The sequence below is a fragment of the Pan paniscus genome, chromosome 10, assembly GCF_029289425.2.
Source record: "Pan paniscus chromosome 10, NHGRI_mPanPan1-v2.0_pri, whole genome shotgun sequence".
In the NCBI taxonomy this organism is placed as follows: Eukaryota; Metazoa; Chordata; class Mammalia; order Primates; family Hominidae; genus Pan; species Pan paniscus.
Genome location: NC_073259.2, coordinates 6,143,922 through 6,170,268, shown reverse-complemented (window position 1 = coordinate 6,170,268; position 26,347 = coordinate 6,143,922). Strand labels below are relative to the sequence as shown.

At 44.6% G+C, this 26,347-nt stretch overlaps 1 protein-coding gene across 1 annotated transcript in view; it reads left to right on the top strand.

Annotated features, from left to right (window-relative positions):
- Positions 1 to 9,122: 9,122 nt before the first annotated feature.
- NINJ2 (ninjurin 2) overlaps positions 9,123 to 26,347 on the top strand; it is a 100,688-nt gene continuing 83,463 nt past the window's right edge. Inside the window, exon 1 of the mRNA XM_003820377.6 lies at positions 9,123 to 9,323. Coding sequence (XP_003820425.1) covers positions 9,153 to 9,323 — 171 coding nt within the window. The 5' untranslated portion in view covers positions 9,123 to 9,152. The remainder of the gene's footprint in view (positions 9,324 to 26,347) is intronic.

The window sequence follows — 26,347 nt, the reverse complement described above, 5'->3', positions numbered from 1 at the left end:
TATTAGTTTCTCTCTCTCTCTCACACACACACACACACTCTCAAATGTATACATCTGTGTGATTAAAGGGATAGCCAGGAAACTCGTCTCGTAAGTCTCTAGTCCCACCTTGACACTGAACTACTTCTCTCATTTGTAAAATGAAGTGGTAGTTGAACTGGTACCTCCATTGGAGGGTTTGTTGTGGTTTTCTTGAGACTCTAAGCTCTGACTTCCATCCTCTACTCAGAACTCCATTCCTATGTCCCCATCCAGTCTTAAAGACTTGGCTGCTGTCTCTTCTGTCCACTCTCCACTGCCACCTTTGAGCTTGCATCCTCCCCACACCCCGACCGGAGTCCCCTGTGCAATTCAAGACACAGTGCATCAGTGACATTCAGACATCTCTGTCTGAGGAACACTTTGTGGTTTCCCTGCCATTTAGAAAAGCTTTTAGCTGTAGAAATTTTCCAACATACACAAAAACAGAGAGAGTAATATATCTTCATGTGCCCAAAACCCATTTTCAACAATTATCAACACACAAGCAATCTAGTTTCATCTGTATTCCCACTCACCACCCTACCAGTGGATTATTTTGAAGCAAATACTATACATCATATTGTTCCATCTAAAATAATCTTTAAAAACAATGACTCTTTTTATTAACATAACCAAAATGCTGACCAGGCACGGTGGCTCACGCCTGTAATCCCAGCACTTTGGGAGACCAAGACGGGCAGATCATGACGTCAGGAGATCGAGACCATCCTGGCTAACACGGTGAAACCCTGTCTCTACTAAAAATACAAAAAATTAGCCGGGCATGGTGGCGGGCGCCTGTAGTCCCAGCTGCTCGGGAGGCTGAGGCAGGAGAATCGCTGGAACCTGGGAGGTGGAGCTTGCAGCGAGCCAAGATCGCGCCCTGCACTCCAGCCTGGGTGACAGAGCGAGACTCCACCTCAAAAAAAATAAAAATAAAAATAACCAAAATACCATATATCACCTAAAGTTAACAAAATATCCTTAATAATATTAGATATCTAATCAGTATTCAAATGTCCCTGGTTATCCAATATAGGTTTTATTATTCAGTTGGTTTGTTTGCAACATAATCCAAACAAAGTCTATACGCTGTATTTGGTTGATATGTCTCTTAGGTCTTTTTTTTTTTTTTAGATGAGTCTCCCTCTGTCACCCAGGCTGGAGTGCAGTGGTGTGATCACAGATTACTGCAGCCTTGAATTCCTGGGCTCAAGCAGTCCTCCCAACTCAGCCTCCTGAGTAGCTGGAACTACATACAGCTGCTTGCCACCACACCAGGCTAATTTATTTTTCGAGACAGAGTTTCGCTCTTGTCACCCAGGCCAGAGTGCAATGGCACGATCTTGGCTTACTGCAACCTCCAACTCCTGGGTTCAAGCAATTCTCCTGCCTCAGCATCCCGGATAGCTGGGATTACAGGCATGCACCATATGCCTGGCTAATTTTTGTATTTTTAGTGGAGATGGGGTTTCACCACATTGGCCAGGCTGGTCTCAAACTCCTGACCTCAGATGATCCATCCGCCTCAGCCTCCCAAAGTGCTGGGATTACAGGCTTGAGCCACCATGCCGAGCCCAGGCTAACTTTAAAAAAAAATCATTTGTAGAGAGAGAATCTCCTTATGCTAGTCTTGAACTCCTGGACTTAAGTGATCCACCCGCCTCAGCCTCCCGAAGTGCTGGGATTATAGATGTGAGCGGCTGCACCCGGGCCTGTCTCTTAAGTTTTCATCTATGAGTTCCTTCTTTTCTTTTTTTCTCTAATTTATTTGTTGAAGAAACCAGGTCAGGTTGTTTGCACTGTAGAATTTCCCAGGTTTAATCCATCCCTGAGTGTCTGTAATATGTTCCTGTCTTCCCTGTGTTTCCTATAAACTGGAAATTAGATCTAGAGCATATTCAGTTTCAATATTTTTGGCAAGAATGCTTCATAGGTGGGGTGTCTGAGGAACACTTTGTCAGTTAAAAAGGTCCTGTGGGCCAGCATCCTGTCTGCTGCCTGGATAAGTGGCTATAATTTTGACTGTGCTTTGTAAACCTTCTTTTCCCTTTTCTTTTCTTTTCTTTTTTTTTTCTTTCTTTCCTTCTTTCTTTCTTTCTTTCTTTCTTTCTTTCTTTCTTTCTTTCTTTCTTTCTTTTCTTTTCTTTCCTTCTTTCTTTCTTTCTTTTATTTTGACAGAGTTTCACCCTTGTCACCCAGGCTGGAGTGCAGTGGCACAATCTTGGCTCACTGCAACCTCCACCTTCCGGGTTCAAGAGATTCTCCTGCCTCAGCCTCCCAAGTAGCTGGGATTACAGGAGCCTGCCACCACGCCTGGCTAATTTTTTTTTTTTGTATTTTTTTTTTTTGTAGTAGAGCGGGGTTTCATCACGTTGGCCAGGTTTGTCTTGAACTCCCAACCTCAGGTGATCCAACCGCCTTGGCCTCCCAAAGTGCTGGGATTACAGGTGTGAGCCACTGCTCCTGGCCTTTTTTTCCTTTTTTAAATATCACTTCAAGACTTGAAACCTCCACACAATTTTGTGTGACTTGGGGTTGCCCAGCCCCCACACACACCAGCCCTTAGAGGCTTATCACCATGCCTCCTGAGCAGAAGTCCATTGGTTTCCAAGAGGTGCCTTAAGGGGCAGCTCGAGAAATGGAACGGGGCAGTTGCGGGGGGTGGGTGGCGGGACAGATAGGGCAGAAGTGGATGTGACTCTAGCATTCAAACAGCTTCACTTTAATCTGCTTTATGTTAACTTCCACATAAGATTACATTTAAGAAAAGGATTTCTTATCTTTAAAAAGTTTGCAAACCACTGATCTTTGTCTCTCTCCTATCACTAAGAAAAGATCATCTATTCCTCTCCCTTAAGCCACCAAGAGAGTGCCAGGCACCTTTTTTTTTTCTGAGACGGAGTCTTGCTCTGTCGCCCAGGCTGGAGTGCAGTGGTGTGATCTCAGCTCACTGCAACCTCCCCCTCCCAGGTTCAAGCGATTCTCCTGCCTCAGCCTCCCAAGTAGCTGGGACTACAGGCGCGCGCCACCACGCCCAGCTACTTTTTTTGTATTTTTAATAGAGACGGGGTCTCACCATCTTGGCCAGGCTGGTCTTGAACTCCTGACCTCGTGATCCACCCGCCTCAGCCTCCCAAAGTGCTGGGATGACAGGTATGAGCCACCGCGCCCAACCGGAGGCTCTGTTTTTAATCATTCATTGAACAGTGAGTCACAGTTAAAATCCCCCTCCTCTGAATGTGAAAGAGCGAAGGGAAATTTTACTCACCACCACCAAGAGCATCCCCAGGCCTCGTGGGGCATTCCCACGAGAGCTGTGTGCCCTGACTTCCTATTTGTGTGAAGTCAGGCCCCGTGAGCATCTATCAAGGCGTGAGCAGCCAAATAGAAGTGACACATACACAATGACAGGATTCTAAATGTGGAATTTTGGTTGATAGCTCCACTGGCCGAGAAGGTGGCTACTAGCTACTTAAATGTAACCACGTAAATGTGAACTTAGAGGCCGGGCGCAGTGGCTCACGCCTGTAATTCTAGCACCTTGGGAGGTCGAGGTGGGCGGATCACCTGAGGTCAGGAGTTCGAGACCAGCCTGGTCAACATGGTGAAGCCATGTCTCTACTGAAAATACACAGAAAAATTAGCTGGGCGTGGTGGTACACGCCTGTAATCCTGGCTACTCAGGAGGCTGAGGCATGAGAATTGCATGAACCTGGGAGGTGGAGGTTGCAGTGAGCTGAGATCACGCCAGCACACTCCAGCCTGTGGGACAGAGTAAGACTCTGTCTCAAAAAAAAAAAAAAAAAAAAAGGGGGGGGTGATTTTAGGCCAGGCACAGTAGCTCATGCTTGTAATCCCAGCACTTGGGGAGGCTAAGGTTGTGGATTACTTAAGCCCAGGAGTTCGAGGTTGCAGTGAGCTATGATTGTGCCACTGTACTCCAGCCTGGGTGACAGAGTAAGACCCTGTCTCTAAAATAAATTTAAAAATAAATAAAATCAAAATATGTGAATTTATTGAAACTAAATCAGATTTAAAATTCAAATTCCTACTCAGCCGACCAAATTTCCTATGCTCAATTGGCTAATGTGGCTAATGGCTACTATATTGAAGAGTGAAGATGGAAATGTTCAATAACATTTACTGCACTACCAGCTCCCTCCATAGGCCCTCAGAAAGCTTCCCTTTGCCATCCCTGTTGGCCCCGGGATTCCTGGAGAAGTGAATTTGAAAGCAGCTGAGTTCATGTGTAAGTGGGCATAAGCGAGTTTGTAAGAATGTTTTGAAGTCAGCTTTTATTCTCACTTCTGTATCTTGTTTGACGTGGGTATGCCCTACTCAGTCTCCATGAGCAGGGGCAACAGACAGTGGTAATTTTCCCTAAAATTTTTCTAATTACATAAATTTTCCATCAGGGAAGGTCTTATTGGTAAAATTAAACTAAAAGCATTAGATTCTTCTTGCTCTGCTTCAATTTTTTAAAAAGCCAATAATTTCTAGCCCTCAACTTTTACACACTGAAATTCAGACCTGTATCTGAGATTTTATATTGTTACACAGGAAGTATTTAATATAAACTTTTTTTTGTTTGTTTGTTTTTTGAGACAGAGTCTCACTCTGTCACCCAGGCTGGAGCGCAGTGGTGTGGTCTCGGCTCATTGCAACCTCCACCTCCTGGGTTCACGCCATTCTTGTGTGCCTCAGCCTCCCAAATAGCTGGGATTACCGGCATGCACCACCAGGCCCAGCTAATTTTTGTATTTTTAGTAGAGAGGGGTTACACCATGTTGGCCAGGCTGGTCTCAAACTCCTGACCTCAGGTGATCTGCCTACCTCGGTGCTGGATTACAGGTGTGAGCCACGACACCTGGCCAAAACACACATTAGAAACAGAATTTAAGAGCTAGAGGGATCTTAGGAATCAACTCTTTTGATAGCTTCACATTCACAAACAAGAATGTAAGCCCCAGAGAAGTTAAGTGACTTGCCTAAAAACACAGTGACTCAGCACACAGAGAGGAATCCAGGCCACCTGGCTTTCACCCTAGAGCTTTTCCCATAATTCAAAATTAAAGGATCTTCTTGCTGCTGCCTTCTTCAGTACCCTACAACAATGCTTTGCTCCTTCTACATAGCAAGATACCTAGGGTCTCATTGTAGACCCCTCATTCCATGAAACTAGACTCAGAGTAGTTTCTGAGTCACTCTGAGTGTCTACTTATCTGTAAGTTCAAGGATATTCTAAAATATGCTTTCCAAGAGACAGTCTCCCTAAAAATGTCCCTCTGGCTTTACACCACAAAAATCACCCTAGCAGTAAAGAACAATAGAAACCATTTCCATCCACAGTGATAACCTCCACGTAGGTGCAGTTTCAGCACCAGCCAAATGGCAGCAACACTCTTCACTACAGCTTCCCTTGCCATCAGGTGTCTCACCAGGGCGTGCATGTGGTGCTTTTATAGCCCCGCAGTGTTTAACCCAATATCCACGTGGTAGAGACTCAGTAGTTGCCTCTGAAGTGGGAATTAGACTTCAAAGACTCTGATTAAATCCTAGAGCGGGGGTCAGCAGACTACAGCCTGTGGAGCCAACTCCGGTCTGTTTTTATGAATATCTGACTCTTTTTGTAAATAAAGTTTTATTGGAACACTCCCACACTCGTTCATTTACATGTTGTGTATGACTGCTTTCACATTATTATAGAAGTGAGTCATCGCAGCAGAAACCATATGAAACACAAAGGCTAAAAAATATTGGCTCTCTGGCCCCTTACAGAAAAAGTTTGCTGGCTGGGCATGGTGACTCACGCCTGTAATTCCAGCACTTTGAGAGATCGAGGTGAGCGGATCGCTTGAGCTCAGGAGTTTGAGGCCAGCCTGGGCAACATGGCAAAACCCCCGTCTCTACAAAAAATACAGAAATTAGCCAGGCATGGTGGCACGCGCCTGTAATCCCAGCTACTGGGCTGGGGGTTGGGGCCTGAGGTGGGAGGATCACTTAAGCCCAGGAGGCAGAGGTTGCAGTGAGCAGAGATTGTGCCACTGCACACCAGCCTGGGTGACAGAGTGAGACCCCGTCTCAAAAAATTAAAATTAAAATTAAAAAAGCTTCATATAGCAATTTGAATTTCATAAAAGGGAAAAATGAAAAAGAAAAACTTTGCTGACCCCTGGTCCAGGGTTACAGCGTGATATGGTAGATAAACCATTTTCCAAAGCCTTTTTTCTGTTTACTTCCAAATGATGCTTATGAGATGGGGAAAGGTCCAAATCCAGAAAGATCTTGCCAAACCAAAACCATTATTATAACCAATTACAGCTGTTTCCTTTTCAAACCAATGTGCTTATTAATAGGAAATTTTTTGAAATATATTCAAGTACTTTTCTCTTTTGCATTTTTTTGTTCCTGTTTCCCTCTATTCAGCCAGATGTATCCATATTATTTAAAAGATAATGAGGATTTTCACAACAGGAGTGCAAAGAGAAATAAATAGTTAATATTTTGCTTCTGGCATCTGAAATAAGGTTTTCCAGAAAGTTGTTTTTTTTTTTTTTTTTTTTTTTTTTTTTAGACATGGTCTTGCTTTGTCAACTCAGGCTGGAGTACAGTGTCATGATCATAGCTCACTGCAGCCTTCAGCTCCCAGGCTTGAGCAATCCTCCCACCTCAGCCTCCCAAGTACCTGGGACTACAGGTGCTGCAAGCTGCCACATCTAGCTAAATTAAAAAAAAATTTTTTTTTTTGTAGAGACAGGATCTCACTGTGTTTTCCAGGCTGGTCTTGAACCCCTGGGCTCAAGTGACCTCCTGCCTCTACTTCCCACAATGCTGGGATTACAGGTGTGAGCCACCATGTCCAGCCAAAAAGTTCTTCTACAGATGGGATCTCACTATGTTGCTCAAGCTGGTCTTGAACTCCTGGGCTCAAGAGATCCTCCTGCTTTGGCCTCCCGAAGTGCTGGGATCACAGGTATGAGCCACGCTGCCCAGCCAAGACAATATTTTTGACAACCAGGTTTTCTTGAGAGAGAGGATTTTCTAAATTTCTTCATTTCCCTTTGAATTGTTGTCATAGAGTTCTACATCAGATACATCCCAGCCAAACAGGAAAAAAAAAAAAAAAAAAAGAAGACAAAGCGTACATTTTCTGATTCTAGATTAAGGGGACTATGGGAAGAAGTAATCTGAGCTACTCGGGAGACTGAGGCAGGAGAATCGTTTGAACCCGGGAGGCAGAGGTTGCAGTGAGCCGAGATGGCGCCACTGCACTCCAGCTTGTGCAACAGAGCGAGACTCCATCTCAAAAAAAAAAAAAGTGCTTAGAATAGTGCTTGATACGTAGTGGTATTATTATGAGGGGTGGGGTGATAGATATTACTGGTAGACTTTTTAAGGAGTGCTGAGAAGAGTGGGTTCCAGGTCTCATTCCATTCAGGAATGTGGAAGGAGATCACCTCGCAGGCTGCCCTGTGTCAGTTGGAGCAGCCACATCACAGCAAACTCTGCTGGAAGTGGGGCTGAGCTTGCCTTTCCCCTGCCCTTCGTCAGCAGCCCTCAGTCCCCATGTGCCCAAGGGGGCTCAGGAGCACTGGTCAAGCATCTCACAGGAAAATTTCGAGGGGCTTATCTTAGAGATGTGGGCCACTGAGCGGATACAGTGGGATGGGGGCACATACAAGTCAAAGCCAGGTCTCAGGATGGTCCACATTGCCACGAGCCAAGGTAGCGCAGACAGCAAGGGAGAACACTGGATCTCAAAGGCAGAAAGAGAATCACCCATGAGTGACTCTGGCCTAATATCAGACATCAGCCACCAAGGCCAGCAGAAGACCCAGGAGCGGGACCTGTGTCTCCTCAGCAGTCAGCAATTCGGGCGGGCCCGTGGGCCCAGCAGCTCCAGAACAGAAAGGAGCCGAGATGGAGAGGCCACAGGATAGATGCAAGAACCGTCCCCACCCCGCCCTCCTGTGCACCTAGGTGCCATCTTCTGCAAATCCGAAAGACTGAGCATTGTGTCTAAAGTGGACTGTTTGCCATTTAAATGATTAAATCCAACTATGCTTCATAGATTAGACTAAAATATGGCCCCCATCCAATCATCCAACCCTCCCTCGCACCGCTGTCCAGAGGGATGGGAACTTATAAAGGCGTTTCATAGAACTGAAGAAATCGCCTTTCTTTTTTACATTTGAATGTGGTGAGGGTAAACGTGTTGACTCTGCCTGTCTTCCTCCTGCCCGCACCTCTTCAAGCCCTGAATTGGATTACAGGTTAACACCCTGCCATGCATGTCTACAGACATCCCCACACCCACACCTGCACAAGCTTGTGTCTAAACCTTGCTTCGGGAACAAGCCAGAAGAGTTTTGGGCTCTAAGGTAAACAGGAGAGGAAAAAAAAAACTTTCTAAAAAAAGACTCCCTCCTGGTAATTTTATTTTAAAAGTAGGGAGAATACCACTGTTTGCATAAACAAGCTTCGAAGGTACAACTACTCCCTGCTCCCTCTATGGCTAATCAAGGGAGGAGTTGAAAGGAATCAAACAATCCGTCAGTAAAAACGTATTGTTCACTCACTTTGCAGAACAAAGCCTATGCTTTGGAGCCTATTAGGTAAACTACAATTTTTTAAAAAACTTTTAGGGATATAGGGAACAAAGCAAAGAACAACGGAAATCCCTCTGCCTCAGTATTGAGACTGTGCTGGAGGTCACTCCACCCGTGGCGACTGGGGACTGGACCCAGCGGTGAAGTCAGATAGCGTTGTCCTCAGGCTGTTTTTCAATTTGCTTGATAAACACGCAGGATTTCTTTGCCAGTCATAAAGCTACTAGCTCAAAGCAGGCTGGGTGACCTCAGATGGCTCCGCTGGGACTGGAAGGTCACCGGAGCCACTGGTGAAAATGATGCTGTCACTACCAACTCAAAAGGTCACCTATCAGTGTGCCATGTGCCACCTCCTGGAGCACACACATGTGCACACACATACACTCACACGTGTGTGCATGTGCACACACATACACACACGTGTGTGCATGTGCACACACATACACTCACACGTGTGTGCATGTGCACACCTCCCCCAGGGGCTGCAGCCAAGACGGGCATCCCACATCAGAGGGATGAATGGCAGGTCTGTCCCGCCAGCTGTGTGCTCTCTCCCACCCGAAAAAAGCAGCAGAGACTCAGACGGCGGAGCCTGGAGGAGCCCACGCAGTCTGTTCCCGGCACCCGGTGCGTGTGAAGGGACTTGAGGGCAGCGAGATGGAATCAGCAAGAGAAAACATCGACCTTCAAGTAAGTTCTCTCTGGAAGAGAGCAGAGGGGAGACCGGGAGTAGAGGTGAAGCTGGAAGAACAGAGGATTGATACTTTAGTCACTTGATATTCTCCCTCCCCGTTCTCTTTCTTACTCACTCCCTTCTCCAAATGCTCCCTAGGCTTTGTCTCTTTATTTTCTCTTTCTCTCTGTTTCCCTATCTGGTTCTTCACTTGTTTTGAAATATCTGAAAAACAGATTGGTTAAATCCCTTTTGGCCTCTGCTTCCTCTTGTCAGTCAAAGAGCTAATTAGATCCGTATTACCAGAAAATGATTTCACATTCTGAGCAGTGCTTTCCCCAAACCCCAGGACAGTAGAGACTTCTCTTAGAGCTGCCGGGCAGTTCTTTGGAGACAGGAAATATATGAGTTTTGAGGCTAGGAAGAGAGGCAGCTGGCCAACTTTGCATTTTACAGGTTGGAAAAAACTTGAGCCGTTTCTCGGCTGTCTTCACAAAGCTCTACTGTGTAGGACAGAAAGCGTCTCATTTGGACAGTGCAAGGAAAGGAAATCAGTCTAATCTCCTAGGAAGAGGCAGAGATGTGTGTCCCTCTGTAGCTGGGATGGGCTTGGAAGGCATCAGAGGTTCCAGTCCACTGCTGGAGGGGAAAGGGTGGGATGTTATGGTGAGAGGAGAGCCAGATTGCTGGGAGCTGCACTCTCTGACTCCTTGCCAATGGATAGAATAGAATGAACCCTTCTATGACCACTGCTGAGGTTGTGTAACATTGCAGAGAATCAAACAAAGTGTGGAAAAGGACTTTTGAGATCAAGAATTTCTGATCCCTGAACCTGGTCCTCGAACAAAATCTTAAGCAGCCACCCAATATACACTTCGGATTAAAGAAGAGCTGTTTTGTTGAAGCAGAGTATGTGCACGCGTCTCTCTCTCTCTCGTTCTCTGTGTGTGTTTTGGGCAGGGTGGCGTGAATCTGGCAGAGTCTCTGTCCTTGGCCCCTCCGCCCTTGAGACACCACCAGGGAACTGTAGGACTGCTTGGTGTGCTGTGTCAAAATGATTCACCTAGTACAACTGCATACCCAGTGCTGTTTTCCTGGATTGGCAGCCAGCCCCGAGAGCAGTCCCACCGCAAGGCTTGCTTGTCCCTCTGTCTGGAACCTTCTTTCCCTGGCTTATCTCCTGGCTGGCCCTTCCTAGTACATTCAGGTCTCAGCTCAAATGTGACTTCCCCCGGGAGCCCTCCCCTGGCCAACCTCTTCACAGGATGCCTCCTCTCCAATTCGTCTTTATCATTTGTTTAATTTCTTTCATAGCACTGCTCACCACCTAAAGTTACACTGCTTATTTATTTAGTGTGTATTGCCTGTCACTCTCACTAGGACACAAGATCTCTGAGGGCAGGGCCTCCCCTGTTTTATTCACTGCTGCAGCCCGAGTGCATGAGGCAACTCTTGGTACACGGTCAGTGCTTTAGAAAACATTTGTTAAATGAATGAGTTGAGGAAGCCATGAGTTGGAGAGGCTCTGAGATAGGAATAAGGTCACCTAATTGGCCCAAGACCTCCAGTCCATGTCTTCTGTCCCTAGTGTGTGTTTTCTTCTTACTTCTAGTTCTTGCCTCTATAAGATCCTTGGTTGTTAAGGAAATTGTGTTGCTGCTTATTTTCATTCTCAGAAGAGCAAGTTTCTTATGTGCTGATGGGTTGAACAATCCACAGTTACAGGCTAAGGACTCTGCATCTGAACCAGAGGTTCAGAAGGAAAGAGGTGGTGGGAGGAAGGAGAAGGAAATGACTGGCTAGGCTTGATGAACGTCTCTCTCTAGCAGGTAACTGAGGTGTTAGTGTACCTTTCTCTTCATTTGTCATTCACTCTCTTCTAATATGCTATTTAATTCTTGTATCTTACATTTTCCTTTGCTCAGAAGGTTATCCATTATTTTCTACAATTTATTGTCCACCTTTGGCTGGGCACGGTGGCCTACGCCTGTAATCCTAGCATTTTGGAGGCTGAGGCAGGAGGATCATTTGAGCTCAAGAGCTAGAGACCAGCCTGGGCAACATAGCAAGACCCTATCTCTATTAAAAATTTAAAAGTAATTAGCTAGGCATGGTGGTGTGCACCTGTAGTCCCCACTACTCGGGAGGCTGAGGTGGGAAGATTGTTTGAAGCCAGGAGTTCAAGGTTGCAGTGAGCTACAATCATGCCATTGCACTCCAGCCTGGGCGGCAGAGCCAGACCCTATCTCTAAAAACAAAACAATAACACTCTTTAGTTAAAACAATGTTTCCCCAAAATGTGGTACAATTATCACCAATGGGTGGTAAAGGTACATCAATGGCTGACAACTTTTTATTATAGTGTTTATTTTTACAGTTTTTTTTGAGATGGAGTCTCACTCTGTCGCCTAGGGTGGAGTGTAGTGGCAAAATCTCAGCTCACTGCAACCTCCGCCTCCTGGGTTCAAGTGATTCTCCTGCCTCAGCTTCCCAAGTAGCTGGGATTATAGGCATGTACCACCACACTTGGCTAATTTTCGTATTTTTAGTAGAGATAGGGTTTCATCATATTGGCCAGGCTAGTCTTGCACTCCTGACCTCAAATGATCCACAAGCCTCGGCCTCCCAAAGTGCTGGGATTACAGGTGTGAGCCACCATAGCTGGCCATCTTTATAGTTTCAGTATTCATTAGAAAGAGCATAACAGGGCCGGGCTAGGTGGCTCACGCCTGTAACCCCAGCACTTTGGGAGTCTGAGGTGGGCGGATCACGAGGTCAGGGGTTGCAGACCATCCTGGCCAACATAGTGAAACCCTGTCTCTACTAAAAATACAAAAATTAGCTAGGCGTGGTGGTGTACGCCTGTAGTCCCAGCTACTCAGGAGGCTGAGGCAGGAGAGTTGCTTGAACCTGGGAGGCAGAGGTTGTGGTGAGCTGAGATCGTGCCACTGCACTCCAGGCTGGGTAACAGAGCAAGACTCTGTCTCAAAAAAAAAAAAAGAAAAAGAAAAAGAAAAGAAAAAAGAAAGAAAGCATAACAACTTATCAGACCTGTGATTCCTTTTTTTTTTTTTTTTTTTTTTTAACAGACAGGATCTTGCTGTGTCACACAGGCAGGAGTGCAGTGGTGCAATCTTGGCTCACTGCAGCCTTAACCTCCTGGGCCCAAGTTATCCTCCTGCCTCAGCCTCCTAAATAGCTGGGACCACACATGTGCACTACCATGCCCAGCTAATTTTTTTTTTCTTTTTTTAGTGATTGGGGTCTCACTGTATTGCCCAGGCTGGTCTCTAACTGCTGGTCTCAAGTGATCTTCCTGTCTTGGCCTCCCAAAGTGTTGGGATTATAGGCATGAGCCACATGTCCAGGCAATTCCATTTTTATTGCTTCGGATGAGCCTCAAGTAAGTGGCAGAAAGTTTTTTGACACCTTTATACAGTCCTTGCACATGACCTGGGCATACCCTCAATGTCTCAGTAACTGTTTCTGTCTGACCTGTTCAGAAGTACGGCAGCCCTGGGTGACATGGATCACAGGTGTGTGTGCCTGCACCTACTACTGCACTGAGACATTGAAACCCTGAACATGGCACAACTGAAGTTTGGGAAACTCTAATCTAAAATAACATTAACTTGAGCCTCTATAATCAATGTTGCAAATGTGTCTCCAGGTCAAGACCTGTGAGACTGGGATGGGTAGCAGCAGCACAGCTGGCTGTGAAGAGTGGCGCACAGCACTCAGGGCAGGTGGCCTCCACCAGCTGGATGCCTGGAGCTGCTCCTTCTCTTCTATAGCCTGTGGCTGTGGCCTCCAAGCCTCTGCCCTTCTCCCTGCCTTCACTGGTAGCCCTGCCAGGGAGCTAAGCCTGCGCATCTCCCAGAGTCTGGATGTATGAAAGGTTGAGGATAATCCCTTTCTTCCCCTTCAAGCCAGTGTTGCAACCCTACCCCCAAGTACAGAGTTTAAGCCCCTAGCCTGGCTCCTTCCCAAAATGCAGCTCCTCTTGGGCTTCCAGATTCCCCAGGCAGATCCAGTTATTGGCCCCTTTTTTTCCACCTGTGCTGCATGTTGATGGAAATGTGAAGATGATCTGCCAAAAGAGGAACTAAGACTTGTCCAAACCGAATGCAAATTCAGTATAGCTCAGGTTAAGTAGAGCAAGATACAGATAGAATGAGATGGGAGTGGAGGTAAAAATACTTATGAATAGAAGAAGGTCTATAGACAAAGTACTCTGGGAGTATTTTTGTTTGTTTGTTTTATTGCTTTTAAAGACATATATATATAAGCAGTTATATATTATATATATAATATATTATATATAATATATAATAGCAGTTATATATAGAGAGAATAGCAACTGTATATATAATAGCAGTTTTAGATTCATGGCAAAATGCAGAAGGAAGGCCAGAGATCTCCCATATAGCCCCACGCCCCACATGCATAGACTCCCCATTATCAACTTCCTCCACCAAAATGGTACATTGTTTTTTTTACAACTGATGAGCCTTACATTGACACATCATTATGACCCAAAATCTACAGTTTACATGAGGGTTCACTCTTGGTGTTAAACATTCTATGCGTAATAACATGTTTCCACCGCTATAGCATAGCATAGTATAGTATAGTATAGCATAGCATAGCATAGCATAGCATAGCATAGCATAGCATAGCATAGTATAGTATAGTATAGCATAGCATAATAGAGAAGTTTCACTGCCCTAAAAATCCTCTGCATTCTGCCTCTTCATTGCTCCTTCCCCTCTGAACCCCTAGCAATGACTGCCTTTTTGTTTTGCCTTTTCCAGAGTGTCACATAGTTGGAATCATACAATATGTAGCCTTTTCAGATTGGCTTCTCTCACTCAGTAATAGCACTGAAGTTTCCTCCATCTCTTTTCATGGCTTGATAGCTCATTTCTTTTTAGAACTGAATAATATTCCAGTGTCTGGATGTACTACTGTTTATTTTATTCACCTACCGAAGGACATCTTGGTTGCTTCCAAGTTTTGGCATTACGTATCATTCTGTATAAAGCCACTCGGCTGGGCGCAGTGGCTCACACCTGTAATCCCAGCACTTTGGGAGGCCGAGGTGAGTGGATCACTTGAGGTCAGGAGTTCGAGACCAGCCTGGCTATCGCTAACATGGTGAAACCCCACTTCTACTAAAAATACAAAAATTAGCCGGGCATGGTGGCAGGTGCTTGTAATCCCAGCTACTCGGGAGGCTAAGGCAGGAGAATCGCTTGAACCCGGGAGGCGGAGGTTGCAGCCAGCTGAGATCGCACCACTGCACTCCAGCCTGAGTGACAGAGTGAGACTCTGCCTCAAAAAAAAAAAAAAAAAAAAAAAAGCCTGTGTAGGTTTTTGTGTAAACACAAATTCTGAATTCATTTGGGAAGATACCAAGGATTGCAATTGCTGGATCATATGGTAAGAGTGTGTTGAGTTTTGGAAGGAACTGCCAAACTGTCTTCCAAAATGGCTATACTGTTTTGCATGTCCACCAGCAATGAATGGGTGTTCCACATTCTCATCAGCATTTGGTATTGTCAGTGTTCTGGATGTTGGCCATTCTAGTAGCTGTGCAGTGATATCCCATTTTTGTTTTAATTTGCATTTCCCTAGTAACATAAGATGTGGAGAATCTTCTCATATGCTTTTCTGCTACCTTTGCATCTTCTTTAGTGAGGTGGCTGTTCAGGTTTTTTGCCCATATTTAGTGGGGTTATTTATTTATTTATTTATTTTTTGAGAAGGAGTCTCGCTCTGTCTTCCAGGCTGGAGTGCAGTGGCCCGATCTCGGCTCACCGCAACCTCCGCTTCCCGGGTTCAAGCGATCCTCCTGCCTCAGCCTCCTGAGTAGCTGGGACTACAGGCATGCACCACCATGCCCGGCTAATTTTTGTATTTTTAATAGAGGCGGAGTTTCACTATGTTGGCCAGGCTGGTCTCAAACTCCTGACCTTGTGATCCACCCGCCTCAGCCTCCCAAAGTGCTGGGATTACAGGTGTGAGCCACTGTGCCCGGCCTTATTTTCTTGCTGTTGAATTTTAAGATTCTTTGTCTGTTTTGGATAACAACTCTTTATTAGATGCATCTTTTGCAGATATTTTCTCCCAGTCTGTGGCTTGTCTTATTCTGTTGACATTGCCTTTCACAGAGTAGAAGTTTTCAATGTTAATAAAATCCAGTTTATTATTTCTTTCATGGATTGTACCCTTTGGTATTATATATAAAAAGTCGTAAGCATATTCAAGGTCATCTAGATTTTCTCCTATATTATCATTTATGAGTTTTATAGTTTCACATTTTACATTTAGGTTTATAGTCCACTTTGAATTAATTCTTGTAGAGGGTGGAAGGTCTGTGCTTAGATTCATATTTTTACACGTGGATGCCCGGTTATTCTGGCACCATTCGTTGAAAAGACTATCTCTGCTACATCGTATTGTCTTTGTTCCTTTATCAAAGATCAGTTGGGTGTATTTCTGGGTTCACTATTCTGTTCCATTGATCTATTTGTCTATTATTTGTCCAAAACACATTGTCTTAATTATTGTAGCTTTACAGTAATTTTTTTTTTTTTTTGAGACAGAGTCTTGCTCTGTCACCCAGGCTAGAGTGCAGTGGTGCAATCTTGGCTCACTGCAACCTCCACCTCCCAAGTTCAAGCGATTCTCCTGCCTCAGCCTCCCGAGTAGCTGGGATTACAGGGGCCCGCCACCACATCCGGCTAATTTTTGTATTTTTAGTAGAGATGGGGTTTCACCATCTTGGCCAGGCTGGTCTCGAACTCCTGACCTTGTGATCCACCAGCCTCCACCTCCCAAAGTGCTGGGATTACAGGTGTGAGCCACCATGCCTGGCCACTTTACAGTAATTCTTCAAGTTGGGTAGTGTCAGTCCTCTGACTTTGTTCTTTTCCTTCAATATTTTGTCACCTATTTTGGGTTTATTTTATTTTATTTTATTTTTAGACAGAGTCTCACTCTGTCTCCAGGCTGGAGTGCAGTGACGTAATCTTGGCTCACTGCAACCTCCGCCTCCTGGGTTCAAGTGATTCTCCTGCCTCAGCTTCCCAAGTAGCTGGGACAACAGGTGCCCACCACCACGCCCAGCTAATTTTTTGTATTTTTAGTAGAGATGGGGTTTCACCATGTTGGCCAGGATGGTCTCGATCTCTTGACCTTGTGATCCACCCACCTCAGCCTCCCAAAGTGCTGGGATTACAGGCGCGAGCCACCACGCCCTGCGGGTCTTTTGCTTCTCTATATAAACTAACTATACAATTAGTTTGTTGATATTCACAACTGATTTTGATTGGGATTGTTTGAATCTATAGTGAGTCCTCTTATCCATAAACATGGAATATCTATCTCTCTATTTATTTATAAATTTATTTATTTATTTATTAAGATGGAGTCTTGCTCTGTCACCCAGGCTGGAGTACAGTGGCACAATCTCAGCTCACTGCAAACTCCGCTTCCCAGGTTGAAGCAATTCTCCTGTCTCAGCCTCCTGAGTAGCTGGGATTACAGGTGCGTGCCACCATGTCCAGCTAATTTTTGTATTTTTAGTAGTGACAGGGTTTTGCCATGTTGACCAGGCTGGTCTCGAACTCGTGATCTCAAGTGATCCACCCGCCTCAGCCTCCCAAAGTGCTGAGATTACAGACGTGAGCCACCGCGCTTGTCCCCTTCATTTATTTAGTTCTTTGATTTATTTAATCAGTTTTGTAGTTTTCCTCATAATAGATATTGTACATATTTTGTTAGATTTATACATAGGCATTTCACTTTTTTAGGTGCTAATGTAAATGGTAGTGTTTTAAGTTTCAGATTCTACTTGTTCAGTGCTGTTTCATAGGAAAGTGATTGCATTTTATGTATTAACCTTGTATCCTGCAACCTTGCTATAATTGCTTATTAGTTCCAGCAGATTTTTGGTCAGTTCATTTAGATTTTCTACATAGACAATCATGTCATCTGCAAACAGAGACAGTTTTATTTCTTCACTCCCAATCTGTAGTCCCTTCATTTCCTTTTTCTGAAGGAACTACATTGCATTTACTAGGACTTCCTAGCAAAGACTGGGAAACTGCTAAGACTTGTTCATACTGAATGCAAATTCAATGTATGAAGCAGTGGTGACAGGAGACATCCTTGCCTGTTTCTAATCTTAGTGGGAGTGCTTCTACTTTCTTATCATTAAGTATGATGTTAGTTATAGGCTTTTTGTAGATATTCTTTATCAAATTGAGGAAATTCTCTAGTGTACTGAGAGTTTTTATCATGAATGGGTGTTGAATTTTGCCAAATACTTTTTCTACATCTATTAATATGATCATGTGATTTTTCTTTTTTAGTCAGTTGATGTGATTAATTACATTAATTGATTTTCTTTTGTTTTTATTTTATTTTATTTTATTTTATTTTTTTGAAATGGAGTTTGGATCTTGTTGCCCAGGCTGGAGTGCAATAGTGCAATCTCAGTTCACTGCAACCTCCACCTCCCAGGTTCAAGTGATTCCCCTGCCTCAGCCTCCCGAGCAGCTGAGATTACAGGCGGGTGTCACCACGCCCGGCTAATTTTGTATTTTTAGTAGAGACAGGTTTCTCCATGTTGGTCAGGCTTGTCTTGAACTCCCAACCTCAGGTGATCCGCCCACCTTGGCCTCCCAAAGTGCTAGGGTTAAAGGCATGAGCCACTGCACCTAGCATTAATTGATTTTCAAATGTTGAACCAGTCCTGCATACCTGGACTAAACCCCAGTTGGTGTGGTGTATAATTCTTTATTTTATTTTATTTTTTTTGAGATGGAGTTTCACTCTTGTTGCCTAAGCTGGAGTGCAATGGCATGATCTCGGCTCATCGCAACCTCTGCCTCCCGAGTTCAAGCAATTATCCTGCCTCAGGGTCCCGAGTAGCTGGGGTTATACGCATGTGCCACCATGCCGGGCTAATTTTTATATTTTTAGTAGAGACGGGGTTTCTCCATGTTGGTCAGGCTGGTCTCGAACTCCTGACAGGTGATCTGCCCACCTCGGCCTCCCAAAGTGTGGGATTACAGGCGTGAGCCACTATGCCCGGCCCCATCCATTTACTTTTAATCCATATGTGTCTTTTTTTGTTTGATACAAGGTCTTACTCTATCACCCATCACCCAGGCTGGAGTGCAGTGGCACCATCTTGGCTCACTGCAGCCTGAAATGCCTTGGCACAAGCAATCCTCCCACTTCAGCCTCCCAAGCAGCTAGGACTACAGGCACACACCACCACACCCAGCTATTTTCTTATTCTTTGTAGAGATGGGGTCTCACCATATTGCCCAGGCTAGTCTTACTCCTGGCTTCCAGTGATTCTCCCATTTCAGCCTCCCAAAGTGCTGGGTTACAGGGGTGAGATACCACACTCAGCTGATCTATATGTATCTTTATGGTTAATGTGAGTTTCTTGTAGACAACGTACAGTTGGATCTTCTTTTTGTGTCCATCCTGACAATTTCTGCCTTTCAATTATGCACTTAGACCATTGACATTCAAAGTGATTACTGATATAGTTGGATCTACCACATTTGTTACTGTTTTTCTATTTGTTGCCCTCATTCTTTGCTCCTATTTTTGTCTTCCACTTTTTTTTTTTTTGCCTTTGGTGGTTTTAACTGAGCATTTTATATGTTCCTGTTTTATCTCCATTCATAGTGTATCAGTTGTACTTTTTTTTTTAACTTTTTTTAGTTATTGCCCTAGAGTTTGCAGTTTACAAATACAACAAATCCAAGTGCACTTTCAAATAACACTATACCATTTCATGGATCGTGTGAGTACCTTATGATAACAAAACAATCCTAATTCCTCCATCCCGTTCCACGTATCATTGCTGGCATTCATTTTATGCACATATATGTATACATATATATGTGTATACATCATAAAACATATACATAAGTATACATAATCAAATATATTGTTGATATTTTGATTTGTTCATTTTGAACAAACTGTTAGATCAATTAAGTATAAGAAACAAAATATGGCTCAGCCTGTAATCCCAGCACTTTGGGAGGCAGAGGCGGGCAGATCACGGGTCAAGAGATCGAGACCATCCTGGCTAACAAGGTGAAACTCGTCTCTACTAAAAATACAAAACATTAGCTGGGCATGGTGGCGGGTGCCTGTAGTCCCAGCTACTCGGGAGGCTGAGGCAGGAGAATGGTGTGAACCTGGGATGTGGAGCTTGCAGTGAGCCAAGATTGCACCACTGCACTCCAGCCTGGGTGACAGAGCAAGACTCCATCTCAAAAAAAAAAAAAAAAAAAAAAAGAAACAAAATATTACTTTGTATATCACAAATATATGAATTTTTTTCTTTTTCTTTTTCTTTTTTTTTTTTGAGACAGAGTTTTGCTCTTGTTGCCCAGGCTGCAGTGCAATGGTGTGATCTCGGCTCACTGCAACCTTTGCTTCCCGGGTTCAAGCGATTCTCCTGCCTCAGCCTCCCAAGTAGCTGGGTTACAGGTGCCTGCCACCACGCCCAGCTAATTTTTGTATTTTTAGTAGACGTGGGGTTTCACTATATTGGCCAGGCTGGTCTTGAACTTGTGACCTCAAGTGATCTGCCCACCTCAGCCTCCCAAAGTGCTGGGATTACAGGCATGAGTCACCACGCCTGGCTGAATTTTTTCATTTGTTAATTTTAAAAAAGAATAAGAAAAAAAGTTTTTCTTTCACCTTCATTGATTCTTTCTTTGATAGTTCCCTTTTCTTTACATAGATCTGGGTTTCTGACCTATTTCATTTTCCTTCTTTCTGGAAGTCCTGGCCTCAAGTGATCTGCCTGCCTTGGCCTCCCCAAGAGCTGGGATTACAGACATGAGCCACCATGCCCAGCTTCATTTTCCTTCTTTCTAAAGAAATTCTTTCAATATTTCTTGCAAGACAGAGCTACTAGCAATAAATCCTCTTAGTTTTGTTTGTCTGAGAAAGTCTTTATTTCTCCTTCCCTTTAGAGGGATAATTTTGCAAGACAGAGAATTCCAGGTTGGTGGATTTTTTTCCTTCAATGCTTTGAAGATTTCACTCCACTTTCTTCTCTGCATGTGTCTGAGGAGAAATCAGACGTAATTCTTATCTTTGTTCTTCAATAGGTAAGATTTTTTTTTCTTGTGTATTCTTTCAGGATTTTTTCTTTGTCTTCGATTTTTTTGTAGCTCTTTAGGTATTTATCCTGCTTGATTTTTTCCTGAGTTTCCTGTATCTATAATTTGGCATCTAGCATTAATTTGAGAGAAATGCTCAGTCATTATTGTTTCAAATATTTTTTCTGTTCCTTTCTGCCTCCTCCTTCATTTATTTCCATTACACATATATGATACCTGTTGTAGTTGTCCCACAGTTCTTGAATAGTCTGTTCTATTTTTCTCAGCCTTTGTCTCTTTGCTTTTCCATGTAGGGGTCTTCTATGAGATATGCGTAAGCTCAGAGATTCTTTCCTTAGCCATGTCCCGTCTACTAATGAGCCCATCAATGGCATTCTTCATTTCTGTCAGTGTTTTGACCTCTGGCGTTTCTTTTTGGTTCTCTCTTAGGGTGTCCGTCTCTCCACTTACGTTGCCCATCTCTTCTTGCATGCCATCTGCTTTATTCATTAGCACCCCTAGCATATTCATCATAGTTGTTTTAAATCCTTGGTCTGATAAAGTCCAATATCCCTGCCATGTCTAGTTCTAATGCTTGCTCTTCTCTTCCAATTGTGGTTTTTGCCTTTTAGTATGCCTTGTAACTTTTTCTTGATAGGTATGTATAAGGCAAAAGGAACTGCCGTAAATAGGCCTTAGTATGTGGTGGTAAAATGTGAGGGGAGGGGAAGTGTTCCACAGCTCTGTGGTTGGGTGTCAGTCTTTCAGCGAGCCCATGCCTCTGGACTGAACATCACAAATGCTTCTAGTACCCACACCTTAGGTGGGTCAGGACAGCTAGAGTGCGCTGCAGTCGGATCTTCCCCTTCCCCCAGGTCACCTGGGCTCTAATAAAACCCTAGCAAAGTTTGGCTCTGGTTAAATAGTTCTCCTGAGGTCAGGCCTTGTTAAGAAGAACCAACAGAATGCTCTGGCCTATTTTGAAATGTTTCCTTCTCCCTTCCCCCTGCCAGAAGCATGAGGAGATTTTTCTCTGACATTTACTATAGAATTTGGGCAGCTCCTAGAGGTAAAACTCACAAAAGCATTTCCTCCAATGCCCACCCCCATGACTGGGTCACCCTGGAGTTTTTAACTCTCAGACTTGTCCATTCTGAGCCTCCAAGCAGTTTGTCGACTACAGTTCAGGTTTTCCTAGCTGGCACTAACTCCCGAGGAGAATTGCCCTTGTGAGTCTGCCCCAGTAAGCCATGACTCCCTGTATGCACCTGTCTGTCTCACTGATGTTAGGGGCAGTGGTTTGCCCTATGTCTTTCCCACTCTTTTGGATCCAAGAAGAGTTGTTGATTTTTCCGTTTCTTCAGCTTTTTACTCGTTAGGATAGAGTGGCTAATTCCAAGTGCCTTACATGCAGAATCAGAAACCAGAAGTCTCCAGAAGTATTTTCAAATGGAAGTTCCAGAAAACAATTTGATAGTATAATATGTGTCAAGATATCCATATATAGACTGAGTCTCACTGTGTTGCCCAGGCTGGAGTGCAGTGGCGCGAACTCGGCTCACCACAACCTCCGCCTCCCGGGTTCAAGCAATTCTCCTGCCTCAGCCTCCTGATTAGCTGGGACTACAGGCACCCGCCACCACGCCCGGCTAATTTTTGTAATTTTTGGAAGAGACAGGGTTTCACTATGTTGGCCAGGCTGGTCTCGGACTCCTGACCTCATGATCTGCTAGCCTTGGCTTCCCAAAGTGATGGGATTACAGGCGTGAGCCACCGCACCTGGCCAAGAGATTTTAAAATGACTTGCCAGGAGCAGTGGCTTACACCTATAATCCTAGCACTCTGGTACATCACCTGAGCTCACTTTGAGGCCAGCCTGGGAAACATAGTGAAACCCCGTCTCTACTAAAAATATAAAAAAATTAGCCAGGTGTGGTGGTGAGCGCCTGTAATCCCAGCTACTCAGGAGGCTGAGGCATGAGAATCGCTTGAACCTGGGAGGCAGAGGTTGCAGTGAGCTGAGATCACACCACTGCACTCCAGCCTGGGCAACAAAGTGAGACTCTATCCCTCACCTCCAAAAAAAAAAAAAAAAATCTACTAATCTCACTTCTAGAATCAGCCTAAGAAAATGATCGAAGTTGTGTTTAGATATGCAAAGATGTTCATTGAAATATTATTCATAACAAAAAATGGGGAGTCCAATAATGAAGAAATGGTTAAAGTTTGATACATCTGTAAATAAATATGGAACAATTTTTTATGTTTTGGAAGAATACTTAAGGGAATATCAAAACGCTAATCATAGGTTAAAGAAGTAAGATACAAAAGCTCATAAACACTTCATCTCAATTTCCTTTAAAAATCATATAGAATAAACGTGTAGGAAAACTATTGGAAAAAATAAACCAAAAGGTTAATACTAGTTATTTCTGGATTATGGGTTTATGAATGATTTATTTTCATCTGTTACTTTTCTTTTCACTTTTTATTTCCTTTGCACGTTTTCTACTAACCCATATATTATATTTAGAATAGAAAAAAACTTGTAGTTTAGAAAAGAAAATTAGAGAAGCAGGTGTGCCTATATGCAAATGAGTAGATTTCATGGGCTACTATATATATATATATATATATACACACACACACACACACATTTATTCACTGTTTCTGATTACCATAAAAAATAAAGTTTATACATGACTATTGTGTATAAGTAGGCATCTCCTTTTAAGTGGCTGTTCCACTTTTTAATAGTTTTACATAGGACAACTCTTATTTTTTGTATCTGAATATGCTCCAAGACTAGAAATGTGACATCCCAGCTGGGCGTGGTGGCTCATATCTGTAATCCCAACACTTTGGGAGGCCAAGGTGGGCCGATCACCTGAGGTCAGGAGTTTGAGACCAGTCTGGCCAACATGGCAAAACCCCGTCTCTACTAAAAATACAAAAATTAGCCGAGTGTGGTGGCACATGCCTGTAATCCCAGCTACTCTGGAGGCTGAGGCAGGAGAATCGCTTGAACCTGGGAGGCGGAGGTTGCAGTGAGCCGAGATCGCGCCACTGCAGTCCAGCCTGGGCAACAGTGACTCCGTCTCGAAAAAAAAAAAGAAAAAGATAAAATCACTTGAGATAGATAGATAGATAGATAGATAGATAGATAGATAGATAGATGGATGACTTCTTTGAAAATATAGTCATTGAATGAGCTGCGAAGGATGAATAGGACTTTGAATAGTGCAAGAATATTCTAGTGCCGAAAACAGTGTGAACAAAAAGCTGGAGGCAGGAAAACACAGGGCATATCTGGGGAAGGATGAGTAGATAGATTTGTTTAGACTCTAAGGTGAAAGGAAGAGAAAAGTGAGAAATAGGATTGTAATGGTAGGTTGGAATCAGATCATGATGGACCCTGAAGGCCAAATTTGGTTCATTAGACTAATAGGCCTTCCAGGTCCTGTGCAGAGTCCAACTCTGATGGGAGTATGGGGTGCTTAGATTTGCAGGTGACAGCCAAATGTTTTATTCCTTGTCCAGGCCTTTCCTGGACCTCTATCTGAGAGCCCAGGTGCCTCTGCAGAGCAAAGAACACTCATGAACACGACCATTCATTCGGTCAGTTCATCCCTGATGAACGGGTCTAGCCCTTGTTTTAAAGAGGAAAAAATCAAGGTCCAGAGACGTGTGATGTTTAACTGGGCCTTAGAATCTTCATGGCATTGGGCAGGGTATCTAATGAACAACAGACAGACTACTCAATAAATATGTATTTGTTAGGCCGGGCGCAGTGGCTCACGCCTGTAATCCCCACACTTTGGGAGGCCAAGGCAGGCGGATCATCTGAGGTCAGGAGTTTGTGACCAGCTTGGCCAACATGGTGAAACCCTGTCTCTACTAAAAATACAAACAAAAATTAGCCAGGTGTGGTGGCAGGTGCCTATAGTCCCAGCTACTTGGGAGGCTGAGGCTGGAGAATCGCTTGAACTCAGGAGGCGGAGGTTGCAGTGAGCCGAGGATCACACCATTGCACTCCAGCCTGGGTGACAAGAGTGAAATTCCATCCAAAAAAAAAATGTATTTGTTGACTAATTGATGTATCCAATTTGCCATGCACAGTGAAAGGGTCTTTCAAACACATGATGCAAATGAATCCTCCCAACTACCCAGTGGTCATTACTACACCATTAATGGATGCAGAAGTGAAGCTCAGGAAGGTCAAAGACAACACCACAGAGCCTGGAAGTGGCAGGGCAGGACTGAAACCTAGGTTTTCTTTTTGCTATACTCGAACTCAGTGGTTTTCAAATGTGGTCCCTGGAACAGCAGCACCCCATCACTTGTTAGAAATGCAAATCCTTAGACCCACCAAATCAGAAACCCTGGAGATGAGGGTTTCTGCAATCTGTATTTTCACAAGTCCCCTGGTGATCCCGATGCATACTAAGGTCTTACTTAAATCCATAAGTGACTGATGTATGGGAGAAATGGAGACTTCAAGACTGGCTCCTTTCTCCCAGGTAGTCCTGTAGCACCTGCACTAGACCTGGAGTAAGCAACGCACCCAGAGTCACGCAGAGATGTCAGCAGATCAAGGGGCCCAGGTTGGAGCAGGTGCCAGGGAGGAGGAGCTGCCAGTCACTTTCTAAGAAGACAAAGGTTCTAAGCCTCTCAAGTCCAAACTTCTTGTTTCAGTGTGGGGCACCACCACACTGTCAGCGCTACTATGTGCATGCCACATACTTGTGGGATTTACAGCCACTATGATGAGAGGTGCTTTGGGATTACTCCAACCTAGGAAAGAGACGTGTTTGACAGGCCCACTCCCACTAGAAAGATTAAGCATAATGAAGGGCTCGGGTGAAGATGAATGTCTGTCTCCTGTCACCCAGCCTTGCGTCTCAGGAGAGGGAAGAGAGCTACTGAAGGCAAGAGTGGGCTTTCCCACAGGGCACCTGGGCACAGACACCTGAGGGATGGGGGAATATGCCTTCTACAGGGGTGGAAGAGAAGGAACAGAGGGGCCTGGCACCCCTGAACAGTTTGAGGGCCTTGGGAACAGGGGTAGGGAGGGCAGGGGGCAATGTGGAAGTCAGGTGGGAGAGAGTGCCAGCCCAAAGTCTGCAGCATCACCTCCAAGCTTCTGTGAAAGAGCTCCCAGTATCCTGGAACAGCGAGTCTCTGAGCTAGAAGTTGACCAGGCTCCATGCCAGGAGAATGGAAAACCCCTGCGCCTCTCCAGAGGTGAACTCCCTGTTTCCACAACCCTCGTCCAGGGAAGCAGGTTTGTTTACCCTCAGGTTTGAGGGGTCAGGCTTTGGTCATTTTGTTTTGTGTGCTTGTCTTGTGCCTCGGGTGTGGAGTCCAGAGACCGATTGTCTGCCCGGATACACATTTTCAGTCCTAATCTGTATACAGCCTCACTCACACAACTAGGACCTTTCCTCTTCAGCTGCAGTTTCCTAGAAATGTGACCGCCCAGTGTTATGATTCAAACAGGGCTCCGTCCCAAGGGATAGTGGGGCAGGGTGGGGTTGGTAGCATTGGATCTTTAATGCCGCACCCTTCCTCTGTCCCTCTTTTTCTCTGGTTTTCACGGTGATCTATGTAATTTAATGCTCACCCACATTCCTTGTTGTGAACTGCCTTCACTAGGGTTGGGAAGGGGAGCAGGAATCTTGCAAAGCCCATGACCTAACCCGGTTGCTGCAAAGGAGTCTATGTAAATGGGATCCTGGGCTGCTCCAGGCACTCACAGGCAGTGCCCTCCTGCCCCACAGAGCTTCCCTGCAGAGCTCTGTGCTTTCAGGCCCTCAAGGGGCAGTCCACGAGGTGGACACTCCTGTAAAAGCTGAGATTTCGCTTCACCGCGTAGGAGAAAAAAATATCCT